The 24,131-nt window shown below is 46.2% G+C and overlaps 1 protein-coding gene across 20 annotated transcripts in view; it reads right to left on the bottom strand.

Moving 5' to 3' along the window:
* The window catches only part of SIDT1 (SID1 transmembrane family member 1), a 55,830-nt gene extending 36,699 nt beyond the window's left edge, over positions 1-19,131 (bottom strand). For 13 of the 20 annotated variants that reach the window (XM_075034434.1, XM_075034436.1, XM_075034428.1 and 10 more), the window contains exons 1-5: positions 18,855-19,128; positions 5,261-5,382; positions 4,146-4,316; positions 3,896-3,941; positions 922-1,023 (exon numbers count right to left, since the gene is read on the bottom strand). In XM_075034434.1, the coding sequence (XP_074890535.1) occupies positions 922-1,023; positions 3,896-3,941; positions 4,146-4,316; positions 5,261-5,382; positions 18,855-19,049 (636 nt within the window). In that variant the 5' untranslated portion in view covers positions 19,050-19,128. Of the gene's footprint in view, positions 1-921; positions 1,024-3,895; positions 3,942-4,119; positions 4,317-5,260; positions 5,383-14,385; positions 14,423-18,475; positions 18,728-18,854 lie in introns of those variants that run through there. The other 7 variants (XM_075034441.1, XM_075034440.1, XM_075034445.1 and 4 more) reach the window with 6 other exon arrangements.
* Between the last annotated feature and the right edge of the window lie 5,000 nt (positions 19,132-24,131).

The raw sequence follows: 24,131 nt of genomic DNA, 5'->3' as shown, positions 1-24,131 counted from the left end.
TTCAGCCAGACTGATCACTCCACCATTCCCACAGGGCAGTGCATACACTCAGCTGTACACTGGTTGTGTCACACACTTTGCAGTCTGTACTATATGCCAAGTGCTTGCCTTCATTTTACTCTTTCCCACTACTCTTAATACCTGATAGGTTGAAAATCACCTGTCAGTCCCCTCTCCTGCCCTTCCACCATTCAAACACAGAGATGTGGACAGGAATTGGTGTTACCCATTTCTCTCCTCACCCCAGGTATTAAAGGCAACTGCCAGGACTTCAGAACCAGCAGCCAAGGTATCTTGCACCTCCATCACCATCTTGCTGCTCCCACACTGCAGGTCCCTGCATCATTCAGGGACGTGGTAAAGGAGAGTAAATATGGGGCTATTTCGCAGCTGCAAGCAACAGCCAACCTCCATGGCAGGGAACAGCTGTTCTCTTCTTCCCAGGAAAAGGGAAGAGTAATTGCATACAGAGGAAATTGAATTGGAAAGGAGAGACCCTCATGTCTGGAAATCAGAAGCTCCCCACGCTGCCTTGAGCCAGGGGAGACTCAAGGGAACAGCACTGTCACCAGCATCCCATTCAACACCACTCCATGGAGAGATAGACCCATGTCACAAGCCAGCAGGATATTAAACCTCACAAGGGGAACATAACAAATACCCTATGGACAGGCTGGAGAGGAACAGCTTGTTCACCTATTTGCAGCAAAAATCTCTGTATAAGCTGCTTGAACTCAGCATCTCTGTCTTTGCCTCCTTCCCACAGGATTTTTGTTCCTTTCAGGGGCTCCCTTTACCACCACCACCACAGGAGGGTGAAGGCCTTCCTAGGGCTCTTCTCTCTGTTGGGGCACAAACCCCCTCACAGCAGGACACAGAGCTCCAGCAAGCAGCTCCTTACCCTTCTCTGCTCAGACTTACCACAATATCCTGGACGGAGACAACCGAGCATGGGTAGACTGCATCAGACACCACTTTAATAATGACTGAATCGACATCCTGAGGAAATTTGTACAGAAAATACTGAGGAGAAAGCAGAGTGGCGAGAGTTATGGTCCAAAAATCACCACTGCCAGTAGCTTCAGAGCCTCCCTAAGGTACCTGCACAGCCCAAGCTGGGCTTTGGGGTTGGATGTGGAAGGCTTTCACAAAAATTAAGATTTCAAACATTAGAACTTTACCTAGAGAAGAGAAGATTATATACGTACAAGACAACTCTCCCCCTTGCACAGCATGCTGTTAGACACAGCCATCTTCAACATGCAAGATATGGCATAGCTTCTGCTCCCCTTAAGCTCTTTTCCACTTGATCAAGCTAAAGTGACTTCATTTTATACCTTACTCCATTTTATTTTGCTATGAGCAATTTCCAGATGTTTCCATACTGCTGGCTGTACTTTATATATGGAACTTATCATGGAGTTTCTCGGATGGGTTGCCTCAAAGACAGACTCTGAAAAGTATTAAGTCAAATGGTTGTAACTCTGAAGAGTTTCATAAATAAATGCCTGATATTAGTTGTAGGATTTAGGGGGTTTGGGTTTTTTGGTTTTGAGGGCAAAGGGTAAATGGTTTTTTTATTCTCACTTCAGCTTTCAAAATAATTCAGCTATAGCTCCAAAAAGATTTGCGAGAGACTAACATCTGCCAATATTCCTACTTTTCCTCTGGGGGCAAGGAATGGCATCTCTTATGCTTCTGTACTTTGAGCAAGACCACAAGGCAGGCAGTCTGTGGGGTCAGGAAATGCCCTGCCCTGTCCCAGCAAGGGCCTTTTCAGATTTGGGCAAAAGATGTCCCAGGCAACATTATTTGCATATTTTTCCAGTAAAAGTTTGATGTACTACACAAGTCAGCTGCTGGAGAAGCAGGGTTTCTGTGCCCACCCCAGCAGGCAGGCTTGTTGCAAGGGTTCCCATTGTCCTGCTTGGATCCCAGACCCTGAGAGCTCAGGCTCACAGTCACAGCTACTGTGAGGGGCTGATGGGCACCTCACCCCACCTCAGAGTGGACACAAGGCTGAGGACTGCCACCAGCCACCTTCCTCCCTTCCTTATGGTCACCTGGCAGCCACTGCTGCCACCTCAGAAGCTACCACATCTCCTGCTCCAAAACCATAACCTGAGACATTCCCAACTGGCGAGCTCCCTTTACATCACATAAACCTTAGTGCTGAGCAAGGGCCAGCCGTTTCCTATTTCCCTTCCCCCATCCCCTTTCCAGGAAGTAGGGCCTCCAACTGGAAGGGGGGGGGGGATAAGCAATAAATCACCCAGGCTTTTTCCAAGTTTCCCCATTTCTACTAAAGCATTTACTCCCATCACCCCTCTCCAAGCAGGGTCCCTTCACTGCTGATGGAGCGCTGGCTCCAACCACAAGTCCTTACAAACTGAAAACTCACCAAGCCGGTTTCTTCAGTGGACTGCGTTTTATCTCTGCCACGCAAGGACACTGGCGGTCTGAGCTCCTTGGTTTCCCAGGTGCACTACCCTTGGAAAGCTTTAGGTCCTTGAGGAAGTCACCCATGAGGACCCTTGTATAATTTTCTTTTTAAGCCACACTTATACCAGAGCACAGAATTAACATAAGGGGCATTGAGACCTACAGTTCTCTGCTGCACAGACTGCGAGTGGTAGAAACACATCCAGACAACACTCCTGACCTATAGGAGCATATCTAATTTCCCCTTCTGCCCTCAGGCATGAGCTAGGTTCCAGACAACTCCTTCAGTTGCTATGCTTGTCTTTTTCCAGTCTTAGGGCTATTCCAACACCCATCTAGATTTTGAATTGCGTTTTTTTTCTCCCCATCCCCTGACTACTTAATACTTTGATTTACAAAAACCTCAGCGTTATAGCAATTAAGAAGCGCTCACCTGCTACTCTCCACTTCTGGTCTATAATTAAAAGTCACCAACCTCATGTTATTAATTGTGAAAAAGAACATACCAGAGTTACAAAGTTAATTCCAGGCCAGATCCTAAACACCCTACCTTCAAATTACAACATCTGAAGTAATAAGGGTTTATAAAGAGCCACCACCATTCCCTATGCTTCTATAGTATAAAATACTGCATGTATCTGCAAACCAGCTTAAGACATTTGACAGCAAAACAGATTAGCTGGGATGCCTGGTAATAGGAAACCTAAAATTAAGTGGTGTTATTAACCATGATTAGCAACAATGAAAATGGAGTACCAGACAGCCTGGGTAAATTACATACTTCCCCAGCTCTGTGAGCTCCTGTATCACTATAGTTACTGCCAACAGCATTTTCATTCAAGAGAGGACTTGTAGTGTCTGCAGGGCTCTAAACAAGGCCGCTCAGTTGGATGTGTTGTACATGTGTGCTCTCTTCTGAACTAATAACCAGACTTATCAGGCATTTCATTTATCACCTCATGACTTGCTGCCCTAGGCAAGGAATAGCAATCTGTGTTCTGCTGTACCTTTACAGCTTATTTATTTATGTATTTATTTTTCTCCAGTAAAGACTGCATCTTGGCAAGTCACGCTGAGGCAACTGAACCAGCGCTGGCTGGAACAAGACACTGGTGCGCACCATCTTACTTCCCATGAAGTATAGCAGTCCAATGGCCTCTAGACTTCTGTACATTTCTGGAATTTCCTGAACTGCAGATACCATTCATTTGCTCTGGCCATGGGTTTTGGTTCTATTAATTGCTTTGCAAGAGGACCCAGACATGCCCCTAGAGGGGGTACTGCTACCTCTCCATCATATCTACAGAAAATTCAACAGTAAGGAAGTTTCCCTGCATCCTAAGAGGGAAACGTCCTAGTCATATAAGGCTTTTGCTATGTCTAACAAAGGATCACATCAACCATTTGGATGTGGTAAGACATACAAGCAATGCCACGCAGGACTCCTCCTTACCTGGGGCTGGGAAGGGCTGGCAGTGAAGTTAAAGGCTTTGTTGGTCCTAGAAAAGAAATGCCAGCATGTTAAAATCTAAAACTTTCAGAGCTGGAATACATACAAAGTACCTTCAGATTAAGCAGAAGAAAAAATAATCTTTTTTTTTTTCTGGGAGGGAAAAAAGAAGGGAAAAGTGGGTAGATGGACTAAATCCCTGTATAAAAGATACATGAAGAAATTACATTTGTATTCTCACATCCCAGCTTACTCAAGTTGGAAGTTCTCGAGCCTGGTGACTAGCAGCTCATATGCAATATTAAATGGTGCCATGGAAGCGACATCCACAAATATAATCTGGTCAGAAGGTCCCGTCTCAGGTGTTGGCTCAGAAGGACAGAGGGTCCGACTCACTTCTTGGTAATTGTAGGTCCTCTGATAGCTACAACAGCCAGGGGAAGGAGGGAAGGGAAAGTTCAATGGAAAAGAGAGCAGTTAAAAAGTTGTTTGGAAGTTCCAAGAATGACATAATTTTTCCCCTGCTTGCATAACTGAAATACTAATCTGAAAGGCCAAGACCATTCAGCCTTTTATTCAGAGCTCAAACTCCACCTCTCTTGCCTCTTGTGGCCTGCACAAGGGACTGGCCATCCCCGACATTGCACCTCCCTCGTGGCTGCCTGTGCCATCTGCAGATCTAGCACATCTGCCATTTGCTGGAGGCAGAGAGAGCAATGAGAGCCCATCCCCTGCATCAGGCAAGACACTGCAGGGTATCTGCTGCCCAGCATGAAGATTTCGGTCACAGGATGAAGCTTCACATCTCAGATGGTCTAAGGTGCCTGCAAAGTCTCGGTACTTGCAGCCTAACTAGCTCCGAGGTTGCTGAAGATACATAGCAGCATCACTTTCACAAAGAAAACACCCCCTAAACAACCACCACCCCCCAGAATAGACTCAGTGTAGGTGTACCTGGGGTGAGAAAGAGAAGAGAGCCCTTATTTCGCAAATGCACTGTAACACAGCAGTTAGAGTGCTCTTTCGAGTGCTTGTTCAAATCCTGCTCCAAACTAGAGCCCAAGAACTACTTGCATACACCATTACTGTGGTTATGGTCACTGACTAGAGACACAGGCAGATCCCCAGCAGAGAAGCCTCCTGGCACTCCGTGTACATATTTGAGAAACTAAGAGACAAGAGCAGGCTACAAGTAAGAGGTTACCTACCAAATCCTGGTCTTCCTACATTCAGCTGACAGTGAGCCAGCATGCTTTGCAACCAAGCCCTGCAGTCTACACAAGTAGCAAGATCTAGCACTTGAGGAAGGCCAATACTGGATACAGCTGGCAAACAAGTGTGTTACAAGGAAGAGACTCCAGTACTTACAGGCCTCGAAAAATTAGTGGGACCTGCCACGACAGCACTCCCTTCTGTTGGCGAACTACAAACAGGACAGGATATTGGAGGTTCTCAGAGCTGCTGTTCACGTACACCCGCACTGCATCTACCTGTGAGAAGAGAAAGGAGAGTACAGATGTTGTTAGCTGAAGGCAAAGAACAAAACAGCTCCAAATCTAGGTGGGAGAAGACTGTCCCCCTTCTTCCGTCTGACCTAGATGCTGACAATATCCACAGGGAGATCAACAGCATTTGTCACTGGACTGGTTATTCAGATCCAGAGGTCATTTACAGAAGTGCCTGCTGCTCTAATCAGCCTCCTTGCTGCTACTCTAATCCAGAATCACAGCTCTGTCTCCAGGTCAGAGGTGACTGTCGGACAAGACACAGTGGACAAATGCAGCAGATGTAAAAGGAAGAGAGTTCAGTAGCTTCCACCTACCCAATTGGGAACAACATGAATAACTTGTGTTATAAAATTAAGCAAACACACACAAGACATAGATCCAAGGCTACCCTAATGCAGTTTGCAAAGTATTGTGATCTGCCATTGCATCCTTCCTCCCAAAGGAGCTTCGCAAGACCCTTGGCTACCTCATGGAGCTCTGCATCAGATGTGGAAAATGCGCCCTGCTTCACAAATGAGCAAAGTATCACATGGGCAGACAAGAATGACTCCCACCTACCTCTTTCATACAGCTCGTACCCAAATTGAAAGATGAGAAAACAGCCCTCACCTACTTCAGGAGTCAGGAGTACATAGCAGTAGAGGCTAGGGTCTTTTGGAAATGTAATCCCAAGCATGCCTTTGGGTGAACAAGATCACCCAGCCGGTGCGGCTGCTCATGGGGACAGCAGCCAGGAGCTTGTGGCTGGAATTAGACTGGCTTACAGATGTACCCATGCTGCAAATGCTGTGGCACTATTAACTTGACTTCCCTCCCCGCTAAACCAGACTGGAGAAAGGGAGCAGGGCAACAGCTGAAATATTTACACCCAGACTCCACCTCAGGTGCTGAAATCCCAGCAGAGGACAAACTTTCATAACTGTGCTATGCCTCCATCTTGGCCTCAACTCCTACATTGTGTTCTGCCAATGCAGCGCAGAACCGGGGAGCACCAAGTACTTGCACAGTGTAGCTCACCACTGGACAAGGCAGGCCCTTAAATCCAAAGAGGACAGGCAAGTCTTGGAGCCTATTTCCTTTGGGAGCCTCTATTAAGAATGCAAGTTGAAATTGCAATTCCTGCCCTTGCATGAGACAGTAACTTGCAGTGCCTAACAGGACATAAGCATCCCATCCTCACCCTTTGTAACCCTACCATATCTGGCTCAGGGCTCAGTCAGGTTCTGGATATCTCTGCAGATGTAAACTCCACAACCTCTAAAGCAACCTGTTCGTCTTTGACTGCCCTTACAATTAGAGGGGGGAAAAAAAAAGTTCAGATGGAATTTCCAGTGTTTCAGCTTGTGCCCATTGCTTCTTGTTCTGTCACTCTTGCCCAAGCACCCACTGAGAAGAACCCAGCTCCCCCTTCTTCATTCCCTCCCACCAGGTTTTTAAAAAAATTGATAAGATCCGCCTGAGCATCCTTCTCTGTTGCAGGCTGAACAGTCCCAGCCCTCTCAGCTTCTCCTCACAGGAGAGATGCTCCAGTCCCTTCATCATCTTTGTGGCTCTGCACTGGACTCGCTCCAGTAAGTTCATACTTTTCTTGTACTGGGGAGACCAGAACTGGACACAGTAGTCCAGGTGTGAAAGCTTTGCAGCTTTGTAACTGCCCAAGGCAAATCCGTAGAGCATTACTCCCCCATCCTTTACAAGACAAAGCCACCTCTGTAAGAGCTTCCTGGACAAGCCCAACAGTTAAACTTCTCATACAGTGACTCATTAGCGCTCCATTCACACACATTTTTACCCTGACACCCTCCTGCTAGCCTTAAAGTCCATTGCTGAATCTAGCCAAAAGATTTAGCATTTTCATTTCCTGTGAAAGAAAAGCTAATTAAGACCATGGCTGCAGGTGCAATAACGCAGCTGAAGAATTTTGCAAACTGGACCCAGTCAACACCCTACTCAGCACAGACCTACTGCTGCTACTCCACATCCCAGTTTGAGCTCCTGCTGCTCCTCACCCAGGGTGGCTGCAATGTCCCTGAGCAAGAGCTACTGCCCTTACGTGCACAGGGTTACAAATTGCCTCCTCTTTGCTGTCAACACTGATACTTGCTTTTCTCTCCTTAACCTATAGGTGAATACACTGAGCATATCTTTTTTGAGATCTCAAGGCTTTTCCAGATTAGATGTTTTACTAGTCTGAGCAGTCAAGTTTCCTTTAAGGAGGGGGGACAGAGGGGGGAAGGAAAAAAAAAAAAAGAGAAAGAGACACCTGCTTATGCATACAAGGCTATTGGATGTTTACTTTACTAACAATAAGCAATGCCAAGATTAATTCATTCTATTAAGGACTGATTATTTATTTTCAGGCAGCCCTGCTGTTGTGGCAACTGCCACTCCAGATGCCTGCAGGGCCTGCTCAGGTAACCAAAGACTTTTGTGAATTCTAGCTTCCCCCATATAGTTAATATACAACCACTGAAAGGTCTTTTGATTTTGCAATTGCATCCTATATGACCACAGCAGTAATCATCTCCATTTTACAGATGCTGAAACTCAAGTGTGCAAAAAAAGGCAGAGGGGTGCAAGCAACATGTTTGGAGCTTAACTGGGGACAAACAGTGACTGAGACATTCAAAGCCTGAGATCTCCTCCCTGTACAGTTTCTAGTGCATGACCTTCAGAAACATCAGGTTAAGAGGGACTGTGTCATAAAGCCTACAGCACACAGCTGTCACTCTTCTGCTGCAGTACTGAATGGCCAAGAAGCTGCCTCATTTGCAAGTACTTGGGGTGCATACCTCCACTCTTCCTCCATTTGCACATAGCCCAGATCAACCAGGAGCATCACACCACCTAACCCCATCAAAATCTTTATAATAAAAGCCCAGGTAAAAAACAGAGTGATTAAGAAGTTGGACAGATGGCAATTGAGGTTCCGGTCCATCTAGTTATTTACCCTGTCACCATCACCACAGTAACACAGGGCCTCTTGTGGGCAGATCCTGCACTTCCAGTGCAGCGGCCAGATCCCAGCCCCAGGATGCAGCTCCACTCTCCCTCTCACAGGTCTCAGGGATACAGCAGCAGCTCCCAGCAGCACAAAGCTTTGGTTGATGGGCCTCTGCCTGACATAACAGCTATTCCTCCAAAACACAGCAATAAAACAGGTGGGATTTGCCTGTGGGCCAAACCTGCCCAACTAACAGTCCCTCCAGATCCTCCCCACCACTTGCAAATGAACTTGGGGATATCAGAGCAACTAAGTTCAGCAGAACCTAGGTACAGTTATAAGGAAGCTTGGGAAAGTGGAGGAAGGATTAACATTTAACTGCAAGCAGGGCTTCTCTTATTTGCTGTCAGTCACTCTCTGATTTTGTGCTACAGAGTGGAAGGAACCCTAATTAGTGTCTTGGAGAAAGACATTTTGCCTGGCAGGGTGAACTGTCTAGGAGAAGCATCACAAGGGACAGTGATAACAATGTAGCACCTATGAATTGATGTTTGTGCTTTTTCAGGCCTTCTTCCAATTAACCTACCTTAAACTTTTCATCCATGTTTTGCTTTTAAATTCTGTTGTCTATATAAAAGACAATACACACATTTTCATGCAACAGATTTAACAAATCCACCACTGAGCCAGTGCTAGTAGTACCTTCCTTCCCTTTGAAAGTCAGCATCTGGCATTTGCCTCAAGGGCATCGTCTCCAGCAAAATATTTTTAGAAGAGTGGGGAAAAAAAGCAGGACGTAAAGGAGAAAAGGGCGATTTATTTAGTTCAAACTTCATTCTTTCTCCACACCTTTCCAAAGATTATTTAAGAACAAGCAGTTCTGACATGAGAACCCCTCCCTGCTACAGAGCCACTGCTCCCATCACATACACCCCTACCTTCCAACACAGAAATAAGATCCTAACTATGTTGCACGCAGAGGCAAGAGGAACTCCAGCTAAAAAGCACAGCTTTTATTTAAAATAATGATAATCACACACACTAGAACAAAAGACTATAAGACTCCTCCGCATCCACCCCTACTCACTTAGCATTGGTGAGATGAGGAGGGAGTTTTGCCTGGGCAGTAACAGGGTCAAGCAGGCTGCCATCACTCCTGCACCACCACCACTTGCTGAGCGACTTCACTTGGGAAATCCGCACCTCCTGCAGATACTCACAGTTAGGTTTGAGGTAGGACACTCCAGGCTGGATCTTGGAAAACAACCTCGTGTACCAAATGCTCCCTTTGACAGCCAGGCCCTGCACTAACATTTGTCAGCAATAACCATACTACTGCCTTTTGCATTGCAGGGCTGAGGCAGGGTCAGGACTGCTTTAGAGACTTCTGCTCCTCACATTCCTTCCCACTGCCAAGCCTCTGCCATGTGCATCTCTATTCACCAGCCAAGCTCATAACAGTTTTGTTTCTGAGATGACGGACCTTGAGCTTTTTTCTGTATTTTAAGGTGGACAGAGCAGTTACACAGCTGAATAAAGAAAGAGCTCTCAGCACTATATAAAAACGTGTTAGACCAGGAAAGACAAATATTTGTCCTTCAGTTCACCACCCTGGTGATAGGGGGAGAAGAAAAAAAAAAAGAAAGAACAAAAAGTGCATCTGAATTCCATTCTCTAGACAGAAACAGGCAGAAGGAGCTGGTCCCAAATTCAAGCTGAACAGGACCAACATGGCTGCAAACATTAAGCAAAATAAACCAGGCTCTTGTTGACACGAAAGAGTCCTTCAACTGATTATTAAGTCTGCATTTCCCACAGGGATTACACATCAGCTTAAGACTGCAGGGATGTGAATTTAAGGGCAGGCAGGAGGTTGCAACAACAGTTTCTGCTGCAAGCAAAGATTTTCAAGAGCTTTACTGTGGATTCCTTTCCACCACCTCACACTAAGCAAAACCTTCGAATCACACTGGGGCTTCATCACGTTCCCCACCACACCTACACACAAGCGGCTCCTTTCAAGACCATTTGGGATTATCGGTCCACGCTGTGACAGCACTTGGTTGTGGGCCTGACAAGGCACCAAGCCAAGCCAGTGGGCAGGGAACACATCCAGCAAGCAAACACACAGGCTGCTAGTTACAATGGAAGGTATCAGCACAGGATACATCTACAAAAGCTACTGAATTGCTGCTATCTGCTCTTGCACAAGAAAAAGGTGCTTCATTTTTATATGAACCCTGATATTAAGTGAAATAGGATTCAGCTGGATGGGCTAAAGCAATTGAGGCAGTGAATGAAGCACATAACCCACCAGCACCAAACTCGGCTGCTCTTCCCACTGACAACACAACAGGGCGAAGTTGAGACCCTGAAGGAAAATAGTTGAGACAGTGACAGGCATTACAGAACCCCTTTCCTGCCCTCTTATGAGATATGAGCACCACTCCTGTCTGACAACAAAACAAGCAGAGCTCAGAGGAGCATTTCCTTTCAGCCTTTCTCTATCTGACTTTGTGCCCTAATGTCAATAAGTCTTAAATGCCAAAAGCAATCTGTCAAATAACCTTGGCCCACAGTTTTCTTCCAGCATTTCTGCCAGGAGTATTAAATATCCAAAGCAGCATAAACTAAGTGACAGACTCTGGGTATGTCAAGCACAGCCTCAGTCACATTAACGTAATTGTTCCAGGATTAATATTTTTCATTTAGAAGTTCCACTTTGTGCAAATATGCTGTGTGGACTTACAGTCTGCCATAGACATTCCCATGAGTCCACTTGTTTGCAACAGTATCTGTGCAGCATAAATGCAAGAAAGACAAATAGAAAGCATGTTAATATTTACCTTTTTAGAAATTTTGTCCTCTAACCAGTGTCACTAGGGAGTCTCCAGGACAGCCAGAAAGAAAAACTAAGAGTTGCCATGCTGGATAAGTAGGTACCTGTTTCTGACCACCCTCAGATTTCAGGAAGACATTAAAATTAAACAAACAAATCCTTTTTTTAACAGCCAGTTAAGGAACAAACTACCCTCTAATAAACAGTGTCTTCCTAACCCACAGCATCTGGAACTCTGGGCTAGAGCAACCCTTGAAACAAAAGGGTTTATAACCTTTCCAAATTTGCCGCCACCCCAAGCTCACAGGGTTTACTGTCACAACACAAATATCTGGTTCTTTCTTGGCTCCCAAGTTCTTCACCTCAGTGACACTTCAGATGTGGATTGAATTACATATCCTACATGCTGTCATTTTAAAAAAAAAACAAAACCAAACAAAAAACAACAAGCCATTGTTTGTTTGTCTTAAACCACACTGAAGTAGCTATTTCTATGCCCAAAGAAAAACATCAGCATAAAGAAAGTAAGGAAGGCTGTTTCTGAAATCATTTGGGTTTCTCTAAGTATACACAGCAGGAAATAACTGTACTAAACTGTATTCTCAAACTGAGCAGATGGCACACCCTTGCAATACAGCTTTTACAGCCTGCACTTTCATTCCCTAAATATCCCATGAAATAGCAGATGAGGTCTGTATAGGAAAAGCATACCTTCCTACCCAGCAACTTCTGCACAGGTTATTTAAGGACATTTCAGCCTCCACTTACAACGCAAATGTTTGTATTATAAATTGCTGCACTGTTCTTGGAAAGAGTTCAAACTGAGGAGAGACATTTTGATGAAGTTACTCTTCTTCAGAAAATTTTCCTTTTTTAATCTAAACATCTTGAGGGGTCAGGAGGGGGCGGCAGGGGGAACAAGAAAACCTGATCAGCTTTGATTTTAAACAACAGGACAGTCCAACAAGAAGAGAGCAATTTTAAGACTTAGAACGGCATCCAAATTCAAAAGATATGCTTTAGTTCAATGACAAGTTATTGGGCTTGACAGCATTAGCTTACACATTAGAAATAAAAATAAAAGTTCTTGCCAGCACCGAAGTCACCATCTGAAGGTCTGCAGGCTACCCTGCAAGAAACCAGAGCAGGCCTGTCAGGCTTTTTTCCTAAAGCCTGCAAACCGATAGCCTCCTTCAAGTTGCACTCCCTTTTGCCCCTCTAGGTAGGGAAACCCACAAAGAACAACATCCTAGAAAGCCAAAGAATAATTTAAGTTTGAAGGGATCTCAGGTGGCCACATGATCCCATCCCCAGCTCAAAGCAAAGCCACCTCCCACACCATTCTTTCATTTAGGATATCCTATTTTTGCCAGAGCCAAATTTTTCAACACTATATTTTCTGCTGCAGAAAACAACAGTCATGCTCATGTTTTCAGCAGATCCCCACACCATTTCTCCCACAGTTTACTTTTGCTTTCTTCTGTAAGCAAGAGCTTTTCACGTGACTCTGGGCAGGGTAAGGATTGACCAAGAGACCCCACTGAGAAACAGCAAGAGCATTCCAAGTGCTGTGTGCTCTACAGTGCCTACACTGTCACCTCCTAGGGCTGGTTGTTTTCTTTAAAAAAAGATAAATTATATATACAAAAGTTATTCCAAAGGGATTCTGTTGAACCGTGTTTAGCTTCAGACATCATATACTATACCTTGCTTTGATTTTTCTGGATTTGACATTTTGCCTACATTTCTGCCTCATAAGGAATTTAATACTAGGCTCCAGAAATGGTATGCTGAGGCCAGTGTCCTGTGGTGAACACACTAGAGCCAGAAACCAAAAACCAACAGTGTTCAGACCCCAGAGATCCTGCAATAACAGGACCTCTACTGACCTTAGGAGATCTTGTTCACACATTTGTAGTCTTCCCAATTTATTTGTTTTTTACCTGCATTTTTGTGGCTAAAATGGTGGGCTTCCAGTCAGCATTAAGACAAGACAGAACCTAACCTGTTCCCCTCCATCATAACTCAGGTTTGCCCATCTCCAAACAGGAGACTAAAGCTTTATTGCATGCATGGTATAGCTGTGGGCTGAAACTTGGGCTGGAGCCAGGACTAACATTATGGGGAAGACAAGGAAGATAGCAAGGAAATACTCTGAGGTAGTTTAGTTCCAACCTGAAGAGTCCTACACATGAAGCCCAAAACCAGCTCAGAAACAAATGGTGAAAAAATTGCTCCTAGAGTTGTTAGAACAGACATGGGTGCTGCTGGAGTGGGACCTACATTCACATGTGAAACAGCAGAGAACAGTAAACACAGATTCGATCACTGCCACTTATTAAACCAGGTTGTCCTGTGTAGCAGATCAAGGAGTTTCCCTGCAGCTACAACAGATGGCTTTGGTCTGAGCAAGTGACTCATCACACTGTCCCAGAGGAACGTATTGGTGAATTCCAGTTCTGGCTTCTTGCCTAGAGCAAAGAATGTGCAACTGCCATCCACACCTCAGATATGAGACCCATTCAGTAGAGGACAGAGGAACCCAAATGCATCATGCAATTTGGGTTGGAAAAGGCACTTGGTCTCTACTAGAGGGTCACAAAGTTTAAGGCATCAACTGAAAGACTTCTAGTTTTCTTACTAGTATTGACTCCCCTCTTCCCTTAGGTCAATCAACTTTTTCCCCATCTGCAATGTTGTTAGCAACCCTCCATGGTGGCACACAGCCTCTCACTCATTCACTGAGGGTAATTTTTTACTCATCACCCCTCAGATAGACTCCACATAGGCAACAGTCACTCCAGGGCTACACATCCTCACATGGCACAACTGCTCAGCAGAGAAGGCACATCTTAATCTGCTGCCAATCACAGCTTACAGTAAGGCTGGGCCATATGGGATCTGAGACTGGGGCTCTGTTCCCAGTCCCGGCAAGGGAGGAGAAGGAGGAAAATATCACCCACTCTTTCTCCTAAAATAGGTGCAGCCCACTGCTCAGCTTTTGAGCTCATCATATAGGTGCGGCCCACTGCTCAGCTTTTGGGTTCATTGCAACCAAGATGCACTGCAAGAATGTCCAAGAACTGTGTCTGGATTACAGCAGCTTTGCCTACAAAGGGTAAGTTGGAAACTTGTTCTCCTGAGAGATACTTGGTTTTCTAAATATAATCCAGGTATCTCCCAAATCATGCATTCAGCTGACCTGAACTCCGATTAGGAAGAATTTTTGTTGTCTCCAACAGTCTTCTTCCTCATGATACTCTCCTGCACCACTTAGGACCTGAGAGAGGAAATACCCACATGCACAATTAGTGGCATACGTATTTTCAGCAAGTTAACCATTAGCAACTGCCAGAGCTTAGTGCTGGAAAGAGTCATTCACTTTCTATTACCTCTGTACTCACACACACACACCCCTTTTTTTCTTTTTGGAAGCCCTCATATTATTGCAATCATGGAACTAAGCAGGTTCTCTCACTGATCACATAAAGCCTTCTCCAGTCAATGGTAAATCAAGCAGAAACATTTTACAACTCTTGTTCAGTCTTCTGGGCAGGAGCACATGGCACAGGCAGCTCCAGCAAGTCAGTTCTCCTTCCTTCCTCCCTCCCAAGTAGGGACATGTTGAATATGTGGGATTGGAGATGCTCACGAGTGTGCCCATTTTTTCCCCCCATCCTGGATGTCTCCAGTTTAAAAAATCCTAAAATAAAGTAATCCTGTTTTCCCAACTAATTGATCACCAGACTTCTAATGGTGCACATCTGCCTTTGCTGTTACAACATGGGTGCATAGTGACAGGTGCAACAGCTGGTTTTATTATTGTATTTTTTACACTCACAGTTAAACTTTAAACAAACATCTGTGCAGAGGGTAAAATTTCAAAGTGCAGCTAGGGGGAGGAAAAGGTAACTAGAAAAAGCAGTAAGACTACCACGTAACAAATGAAGACTTTCCACCATGAAGGAGTTTGTCATGTCCCTCTGTTCACGGGCCAACTCTAGAAGACCCTTGCAGCAGAGATGGCTGTGCTACTCCTCAGCACAGCTTTACTTTTACAGCTCCACCTCAGAAATTAAGGCCTAAATTCTAGTTGCCAAGTACAAAAAAGCCTGACAGCTCTCCTGCCTCAAGACACAAGGTGAAGTGTTTCTGCACAGCACATAGGAGGGTTTTTCCCCCTCCCAACACACAGAGAAGAGACATGGTAATGTATACATGCATAAGAGTTTCAGCTAGGTGACTTGGTCAGCATATAAGTACCCTTATTTTCATTTTACACTCCCAGGAGCTGCACAGAAGGGAAGTCACTTGCCTGTCTCAAAGCAGCTCTGGTCCAGAGCCCTGAGTTGTGCTTTCTTCTCCTTGTATACAACTGCTCATGAATAATGGCATAGGACTTGCTTTTCCCCTTCCCCTGTGCACACATACTTGTATCCCAAGGAATAAGGAAGATTATGTGGATGAAGAATATCCTCTGAGATCAGGCAAGCACAACACTTTTCAGAAAGTGGTCAGTCTCTAAAGCACCAAACAGGAGTAACGGTCTCGTTCCCTCCTTTCTCTCATCCATCATTCAAGCATTGCTCTATTCAGCTGCATTTTCAGATGTGCCCTGGCACCCATGGCATGTGAGCAAACAGAACATTTACAGAGGACTGATGTGTCACAAGCCAGCCCTCATGCCTTGTCCTTGGCTCCAATTTGTCCCTTGCTTGTAGGCCTGTCCTCATGAGAGAGAGCAGCAGAGAGGGGAAAACAGCAGAATTCACAGCATCAGGAAAAAAAAATCCCCGTTTCAGAGCCAGACCACTTCAGACCTGGCTTTGCTTCAGAGGGAAAGCCATTAAAGTCACCCACTGCAGCCCTTCCACATGGAAAATGCTCTTTTTATTCAATTAAATTTCCTGTAACTAAGGTTAATGGTCCACATGGTATCTGCCTCAAGGTATCAGAGGCTCCTGGCTGATCTGCCATCAGCAGAGAGACAGGAGGAGACTGAAAAGACCAGAAAGAGCAGAGGAGCTCGCAAGTGGCAGGCAACTGGCAAACACTGGCTGACACTCCACTCGCTAAGAGTTCAAGACTAAAGATTACCTTGAAAGGTAAGGACTAGTACACTGAATTGTTGCAGAACTTGCGTTCCTCCAGAAGATCCAACAACTACCCAGAGGACAGCATGCCCCTAAGTATCTTCACAACTCTTGCACAAGAAAAACCTGCCCACAGGAGCACAGTCCCAGATTAAAGTCAATATTTCCACTACGAAGCTTCTAAACCTTGAGCAATCCTCATCAACAGGGAGATGCAGGACCACCAGAACACATCAACTTCTGCCTCTGACCAGGCTGGCAAGAGGAGACCCAGCCAGGTTTGCCTCTCATCAGTTCAGGGCTGCAGCTGGGGAAGGGGCTGCACACACTCACAACCAATTATCCCAATTAGGCCAGGAACCTTACAGGCTTCTGCTGGTTCAGCTCAGGAACGGCATCTGTAGGGCTTCTCAGTGAGGAATCATAGAATGGTTTGAGTTGGGAGGGACCTTTAAATCTAGTCCAAATCCCCTGCCATGGGCAGGGGGACATCTTCAACCAGATCAGGTTGCTCAAAGCCCCATCTGCCCTGACTTTGAATGCTCCCACAACTTCTCTGGGCAACCTGTTCCAGTGTCTCACCACCCTCATCATAAAAAAATTTCTTCCTTTTATCCAACGCAAATCTACCCTCTTTCAGTTTAAAACTGTTGCCCCTTCTCCTGTCACTATAGACCATTGCAAAAAAGCTTCTCTTCATGTTTCTTGTAAGTCCCCCTTTATATATTGAAAGGCCACAATAAGGTCTCCCTGGAGCTTTCTCTTCTCTAGTACCTTCTCTATTCACAGAATCTGTTCTGGGCAGCCCTCACCAGAAAGCTTCCTAGGACAGACCATCTTTAAGTGTTTTTTCTCTTCCAAATTAGTTTTCATAGCAGGAGCTGGTTGCATGGCCCTCTTTAAGCACATTCATGGCAGTGCTTGGGAAGTTCTGTGTTAAAAAAAGTATTAAGCCTCAAACCTGAAGTTTCCCTTCTTGAATATGCTCTTGACCAGCTCAGTATCTGCAGAGATTTCATGTTCCAGCATACAGGAACATGGAGATTAGTCCACTAAAGCTTCCACTTAAATGAAATGCGGCAGTAGTCTGGACTGGGTGGCTCTTCACAGCTGTGGGAATGGGCTAGTGTCTGAAAGTAGCCATCGAGCAGAAGATGCATTTAGATACCTGCAGACACCACTGAGCAGCCCCATACTCCCTCCCCGCCTCCACCCACTCCACTATCACCCTAGTTATCCAGGAGAGAAAACTTCTTTGTGAAAGGTGCCCATCAAAACACACAGCTTCAAAGAGCACATTAAATCGAAGGAACTAGATTCATTTTAACTGAAGTCAGTATGCACACTGTCTTTACTAACAAGCCCCAGACAACATCTGGTCTGTCAACAGGCCCTCATCATAATACCCAATATCTTCAACACCTGAAGAAGCCTAACTTACATCACCACCAGCTTCTACAAGGAGGCTCAGGCCCAAAGCATGCTTTTGGCTTCCTGGGTTCAGTGGTGACACCCAACAGCTAAGTATTGCTGGGCTCAGTTGCATCATAGTTCCTACACAGAACTCCTGCCACATAAATACCAGGTGCATTTTATTACATAGTAACACACATAATAGAAGAAAGACAAGTCTTTAAAGGGTTGGATCTTTTTGGAATTTCAGAGTAAAGCAAAGGATGATTAACACCACCTCCCCCTGCTTCCCGCCCTTCATCATGCTCTTTAGCAACTCCCTTCATAGTGAAGCATTAGAAATATAGTGTGGAAAAAGCATTGTGTTCCATTTTCTCTTGTCCCATGCAACTGAGGACAAGAAGGAAGATTCATTAGCCCAGTTCACCATCTTTTGGTACATCAGAACATCTTACCCAGCAATTAACACTCAATCCAAACAACGGGGGGGGGGGGGGGGGGGGGCAGAGTTTCCAAGGTACCACTTAGCTACTTGAGATAAACACCACGTTAAACAGGGGGGAGGGGGGAAACTAGCAATAGCTAGGCATACATAGATGACAGGTTTCCTTCACACATCAAACAGCCACAGCTTTAGCAGTGCTGCCCCGCAGCCTCCTCACATCACACCTCACCCGCGCAGCCCTGTCTCACCTCCCGGGCTCCCAGGGGAGAGCACCCTGATCCTACAGAAGCACTCAAGTGTGAAAAATGGTATTTAAAAAGGCTTATAAAGTGCATACATACCTCTTTCTTTTTTTTAAGGTATTATCCTCGTAATTCCCTTCTAGACTTTTAAGCCCATTTTGCTGCTAGAAGCGCTAGATACCAAGCCTCCGTCTGGGGGGTGCACCAAACCTCCAGCCCACCCCGTGCCCTCCGGGACACCGCCACCCTCTCTCCCACGCAGCCCCGGGGTGCCCCGGCCGTACGGGGGAAGCCCGCAGGTGCACCGCGGTTCCCGGCCCCAGGCTGCGGACAGGACCGCGGGCGCGGAGGGGGGAGCCCGGCCCTCTCCCGCACAGCAGCGGAGCCGCAGCGGCGCCGGCGCCCGCCCCCCTCCTTCTCCTCCTCCTCCCCGGCCACACCGGGCCGGGGAAGCCGGTGCTCCGGGGGACGCTCCTACCTGCCCGGGCTCGCTGCTGTAAGCGAAGGCGTAGACCCGCTCAGCGTTGATGTTCACGGTGCCCCGGTAGACGCGGCCGAAGGCGCCGGGCAAGGGGCTGCCCCCGGGGCCGTCGTCCCCCGCCACCGCCGCCGCCAGAGCCCAGAGCAGGGCGCAGAGCAGAGCCCCGGGGACCGGGGCCCCTCCCGAGGCCATGAGCTCGTCTCTGCCGCTGAACCGGCCCCGCGGGGCAGCCTTCACGTCCGCCGGCCGGCCGGTGCGGCACCCGGACTGTCTCTCCGCGGTAGGGCGGGCGCCCAGGCGTTTTATTTGCAATTTAAATAAATAGCTCGGCGACACGCACAGGAGGCGGGGAGGCAGTCCCGGACACCCCCGCCCCTCGACCGGGGGGGCGTCGAGCAACTTTCCCGAGGGAAAGACGGGCCGGCGGGGAGGGGAAAGGAAGGGAAAGGAAGGCCGGCGGGCTGGCCGGCCGGCCCCGGGGAGGAGGGTCTCCTTACTGTGCCCGGCCCCAAATTCTTAAGCCGGCTTTGTCAGGGAGCTTTTCCCCTTGGGGAGCTGTGCTGGGAGCTTAGGGGCACGCCGGCATCGTCAGGGCCATGGCAGCGGCATCCGCAGGGCTTCAACACCCCCGGCCCATCGAGTCAGGGGTGTCCTCGCCCCGCGCTCTGCCGGCTTGCGGGAGCAGCGGCTTGCACCTGCAATGCATCTTCCATAGGGCCATCCCCAACCTTTATTTTTGGCTGCTTGTAACTTTGGGATAAACGCCCTCGTCTTTTAGTTCAGTCCAAAGGTGTGGAAGGCTGCAGCCAAATGTCATTTCATTAATTCAAGCATGGCTTGGTGCATCTTATATTCTTTGAGTCGTTCATGAAACGGCTACAAACAATACTGTGATACTCCCAACCTTTTCAGCAAGATGAGGGCAATGCTGTTGGGCTGTGAAAGGGCCAGGGGTCTCTCGGATGGCTTAACCCTCCTACGTTCTTCTGTTGAAAACACGTCTGGGAAATGTGTCAGATCCCATGGTGGAGGGATGCACTTTCAAGGCAGAGAAGATAGAGCATTACTAGAAAGCAACCGGAAAGGTTTTTCAGACTGAGGATGAACTTGTAGGAGCTGCGGTTTTATAAAGCCAGCCTGCAGTCTCCAACTGCGGTGACTCTGGCCACAGAAGCTTTCCAGGTTGTGGGTTTTGTTTTCAAGACTGAGAGATTTCCTGGGGAGTCACTCATCGTCTTTGGAGGAAAAGTTGCAAAGCTCAGCAGAATGAGCCAGCGTGCATTATGCCGTCATTTTGATCTTCAGGCCTTTGTGTGATCTCTGCCAAAAGAGAAAAACAAAACAGTTGTCAGTGATTTCTGTGTTGTCTTGATGCAGGCTGCCATTCAAGTCACCCTGCCTTTTGTCAGAGTCCCAAGAAGTGGCATTAAGGGCAAAAAAACCCCATCTGCTGGAAGATGGACACTCCAACACAAAGAGTTTGCCTTTCAGCCTGGAGTATCATGCTGTGGAGACCAGGAGACCTGTGCACTGTCACCTCTGAGCTCTTGTGCCTCTGTCTTGCCTCTTACCAGGACACAGTGTGACGTGTCCTGGGGACCTTCAAGCAGTGGTGGCACTGGGAGACTTGTGGCTTCCCCTCCCCAGCCTGTAGACCCCCAGGGCTCCTGAACCCTACAGCTCCCTTTTCACCCACTACCCTCTGCAGACTCACAGATCCCTTTAGCATGTGCCAGAGGGAGGAGACTGGGGAGCACATCTTCTCCCAGAGAGGAGAGGCTTCAGGCGACAGGAGGAGGTACGGCAAAGCAAAAGCATGTCAGGGCCCGTGACGGTCTAGCAAATTATAGCCAATGTCTCAAACATTTGTTAAAGAACTTTGGTGGAAAAGATGGCCTCTGTAAAAGCACTGGAGTGGTGTCAACAGGAAAATGTGGCTGGAGGAGAAGGCCCCACAGAGGGTGGGACCATGCTTCTCCAAAGCCACAATTCCTTATCTTAAGCGACCATGAGAAGCAGCACAACATATGCGCCTGAAGGGAAGGCCAGATAGCAGTCATGCCTGCAGGGAGGGAGAAGCAACTCCCCGATGACCCCCCAAGCCCACCAAACTATTTCCAGAGAGTCCCAGGAATGTGAACTGCACAGGTCAAGACCACCGACTCATTTCTGGAACATTGCTGAGCTCACACTGCGCTTGCTCAATGATGGCAAATCCCCACCTGCAGGGGCGGATGCTTTAGGTATAAAAGAAGGGAGGATGAGTTCTCGGGGCGCCCTCCAGAACTAGATCTCTAGACTGGCTGGACCAACGCTGGACCCAGGACTGGTGAAATCCCTTTCTTCTCTCTTTCTTCCTCTTTTCTCTCTGCCCCCCACCCAGTCCCTACACCTCGTACCTTTAGACATAAACTGTTGACCAAGTCTGGGACTAGGAGTGGATCTAGCCACCCCTGGGCTCCTCTTTGAGAAGGAGTCTAGAAAGCAAGGGGGTCCACTCTGAACCTTGTAACTCAATGGGAGGGCTCTCCTTATTGTCTTCCCTGAACTGATCCCCAAATAAGTAAGGCTCATATACGGTTAGCACACGTTGTACAGTTTACTGACATAGTTTCATGTTCCTTTTTCTGTTTCTTTTTCTATACCTCCCTTCTCCTTCAAACAGCGGCTTAATGACATGATGCAAGGTTCATATTGATAAGTTCACTTGTACTTGGGCAAGGTTAGCTTGGTTGAATAAATGTTGGTTGTTGTTTAAACTCCCCTGGTGTTGTTTCACCTTAATTCTGACAAAGGAAATCCACGAACCTGAGTCGCTCTAGCCTTGGGATGCGACAGGGCCATGCCAGGTTGCTCAGAGCAATGTGACAGATGGCACAAGGCCAGTATTCTGCAAACCAAGGTAGCTTTGGCAGCTGAAAATAATTTTTGTGTCATTTGGTGCTGTACATATTTCAAATTGGGAGATCAGTGTGGTGTCAGCGCGTTGTCCCTCCCTAGTTGTATTGTCTTCGTGATGGAGAAGTGGCTCTTCATATAATCCACACTTTCCAATGCAGAATTATGGATTTCTTAAAGTACTTTCCCTGAGTGGACGTACGTTTTGGTGTCTTACCAAAGACTGCATGTTTTTCCTTGTTTTGAATTTGAGAATTCAAGTTTTCTTTTCAAAGTGTAATGCTTTGTTCTTGTCTTCATTGAATTTCACCTCACTGTTTTGAGGCTATTTAGCAAAGTTAAACCTCTGTTCAAATCTTTGCCTCTGAAGTGTGGTACTGTCCAACTTGGTGTTATTTGCAAAAGTTTGAAGACAAAGGTCAATTCCACCATTCAAGTTACTAATTAAAGTAATCAATCCTAGCAGACAGATCAGATCTCTTAATTTGGTATAACTTCCTATTGACAGGAAAATATCCACAGCTACAGTTTGGGAATTGCTTTCTGATCCCCCCTCTCATGTTAATACAAGCTGAGACTTATTTGCCTTTATGAGAGTGATGTTCAAGGCAATGTCAAAAGCCCTACCAAAGTCAAAATATGTTTCATCTATTCCTTTCAGCACCTGCTAAGTCCGTTATCTCGGCAAGGAGATAAATTAGGTTACTTTGACATGATTTGTTCTGGACAAATGCACACTGCCTGTTTCTCATCACTTTATTGTTATTTAGTTGCTTGCACACCGATTGCCGAACAACTTGTTTCATTATCTTTCCAGATAACAAATGGGGGTTGGCTGATTTATAACTCATCACTCAGCCCCTTTGATAAAGAAGGGTGGCCCCTTTTCAATTCCACCTGGATCTGGTTCTTGAATGGCAGCATGTGTTTTGGAAGAAAGAATTAGTCCCTGTAAGAGACAAGATGCTGATCCAGACAGACCATGGGTCTGGGTCAGTGGAAGTAGTCTGATATTCTTGTATGTGCCACAGTACTCTAGCATCAGGGGCCAGTGAGGGCCAGCTGCTCCCTAAGGTTTTGGGGCTTTTTTTGGTTTTGGTTTTAGGTTTGCAGGTTTTTTGGTTTGGTTTTTTTTTTTTGCTATAGCACAGAAGTAGAAAATCTCATTGCTATTGGGAAAAAAACACAGTAAAGAAATGACATTTCTCCTAGTAACCAGGGCTGCAAAAACATCTAGGATAGAGGAAAGATCTTAATTACAAATGAATTCCCCAAATCATACTAGCTTGGAAGGGGAAAGAGTATAAATGTATAACAAACCAAATTGTTTGGAAACCTGATGGTTTAAATCACTGCTGTTGGAATATGTAGTCTCCACCTTATGTAAGCTCCACTGTGAGTTAATAGATGCTGTAGATGCTCAGCTGGCTTCTGCAGAGATAACGCAACATTTTCAGACTCTGCTGTAAATGCAGTGTGAAGAACAACAAGAACTGCAAGGTAGACAGGCTTTTAAGGCGTCTGATAGAACCTGCCCCCCATTTTCTTGTAGGGGGGTGAAGTGTTTGAGAATGGGCTGGTTGAATGAGAAGTGTCTCTGGCTTGTATTTTATTTGCTTGTATTAGGTATTTAACATTTATATTTGATTGTAATTAATAACAGTAGAGAGGTTTAGGAGGTTTCACAGTGGATAACGTATTGATCTAATTGTGCCTTTATCTCTTCATTCTTCAGTAGACGGTGTTCTTTCAGACAATTTAAAGCCATGTTAGGAGAGAATTCCAGATGCACCCTTGATTTATACTTTTGGATGCAAAACTTGCCCATGTGCCTAGAATAAAGGATTTGTTTTACCACAGGCTGAAATCTGATGTTCAGTTTCAGGTTGCGTATGGTATCTATGTTTAGTGCCTAGATGGAAACTCAAGTTCAGATGCAACCTCCAGTATGAAAAAAAAGACTTAGCCACATTTGCAGCACTTCAGCAGAGGCAATTGCTGATAGTATTTCTCTGTCACTTTTTTCCTCCCCTCATAATTTCAATCTTCTTTTTCTTTTTGTATCACATGCAACACAATTCCTTCCCTCAGCACATTAACCATTACCATCTGCACCTTCACATGAATCTTTTTACAGTGATGTTGGTAAAGCCAGAATTAGATTCGTGAGGACCTTAAGCAGCAGGAAATCTTGGTGAATGGGAATTTTTCTCTTTAAGAAAGGAAGGAGTTTTGAATGAAAGGCTGATAAACCCTATGTCTTCACTTTCCAGCTCCCACTGACAAAATATTAAGCTCACACTGTAATATAAAATATTAACTCTAACCCTTCAGAGTAGTTTACATCTTGCCTCTGCGTGTGTGACAGGGAAGTGG

This window comes from Buteo buteo, chromosome 8 (assembly GCF_964188355.1).
Source record: "Buteo buteo chromosome 8, bButBut1.hap1.1, whole genome shotgun sequence".
Classification (NCBI taxonomy): domain Eukaryota; kingdom Metazoa; phylum Chordata; class Aves; order Accipitriformes; family Accipitridae; genus Buteo; species Buteo buteo.
Note: the sequence above shows the minus strand (reverse complement) of the source record. Positions and strands in the feature narration are given on the sequence as shown.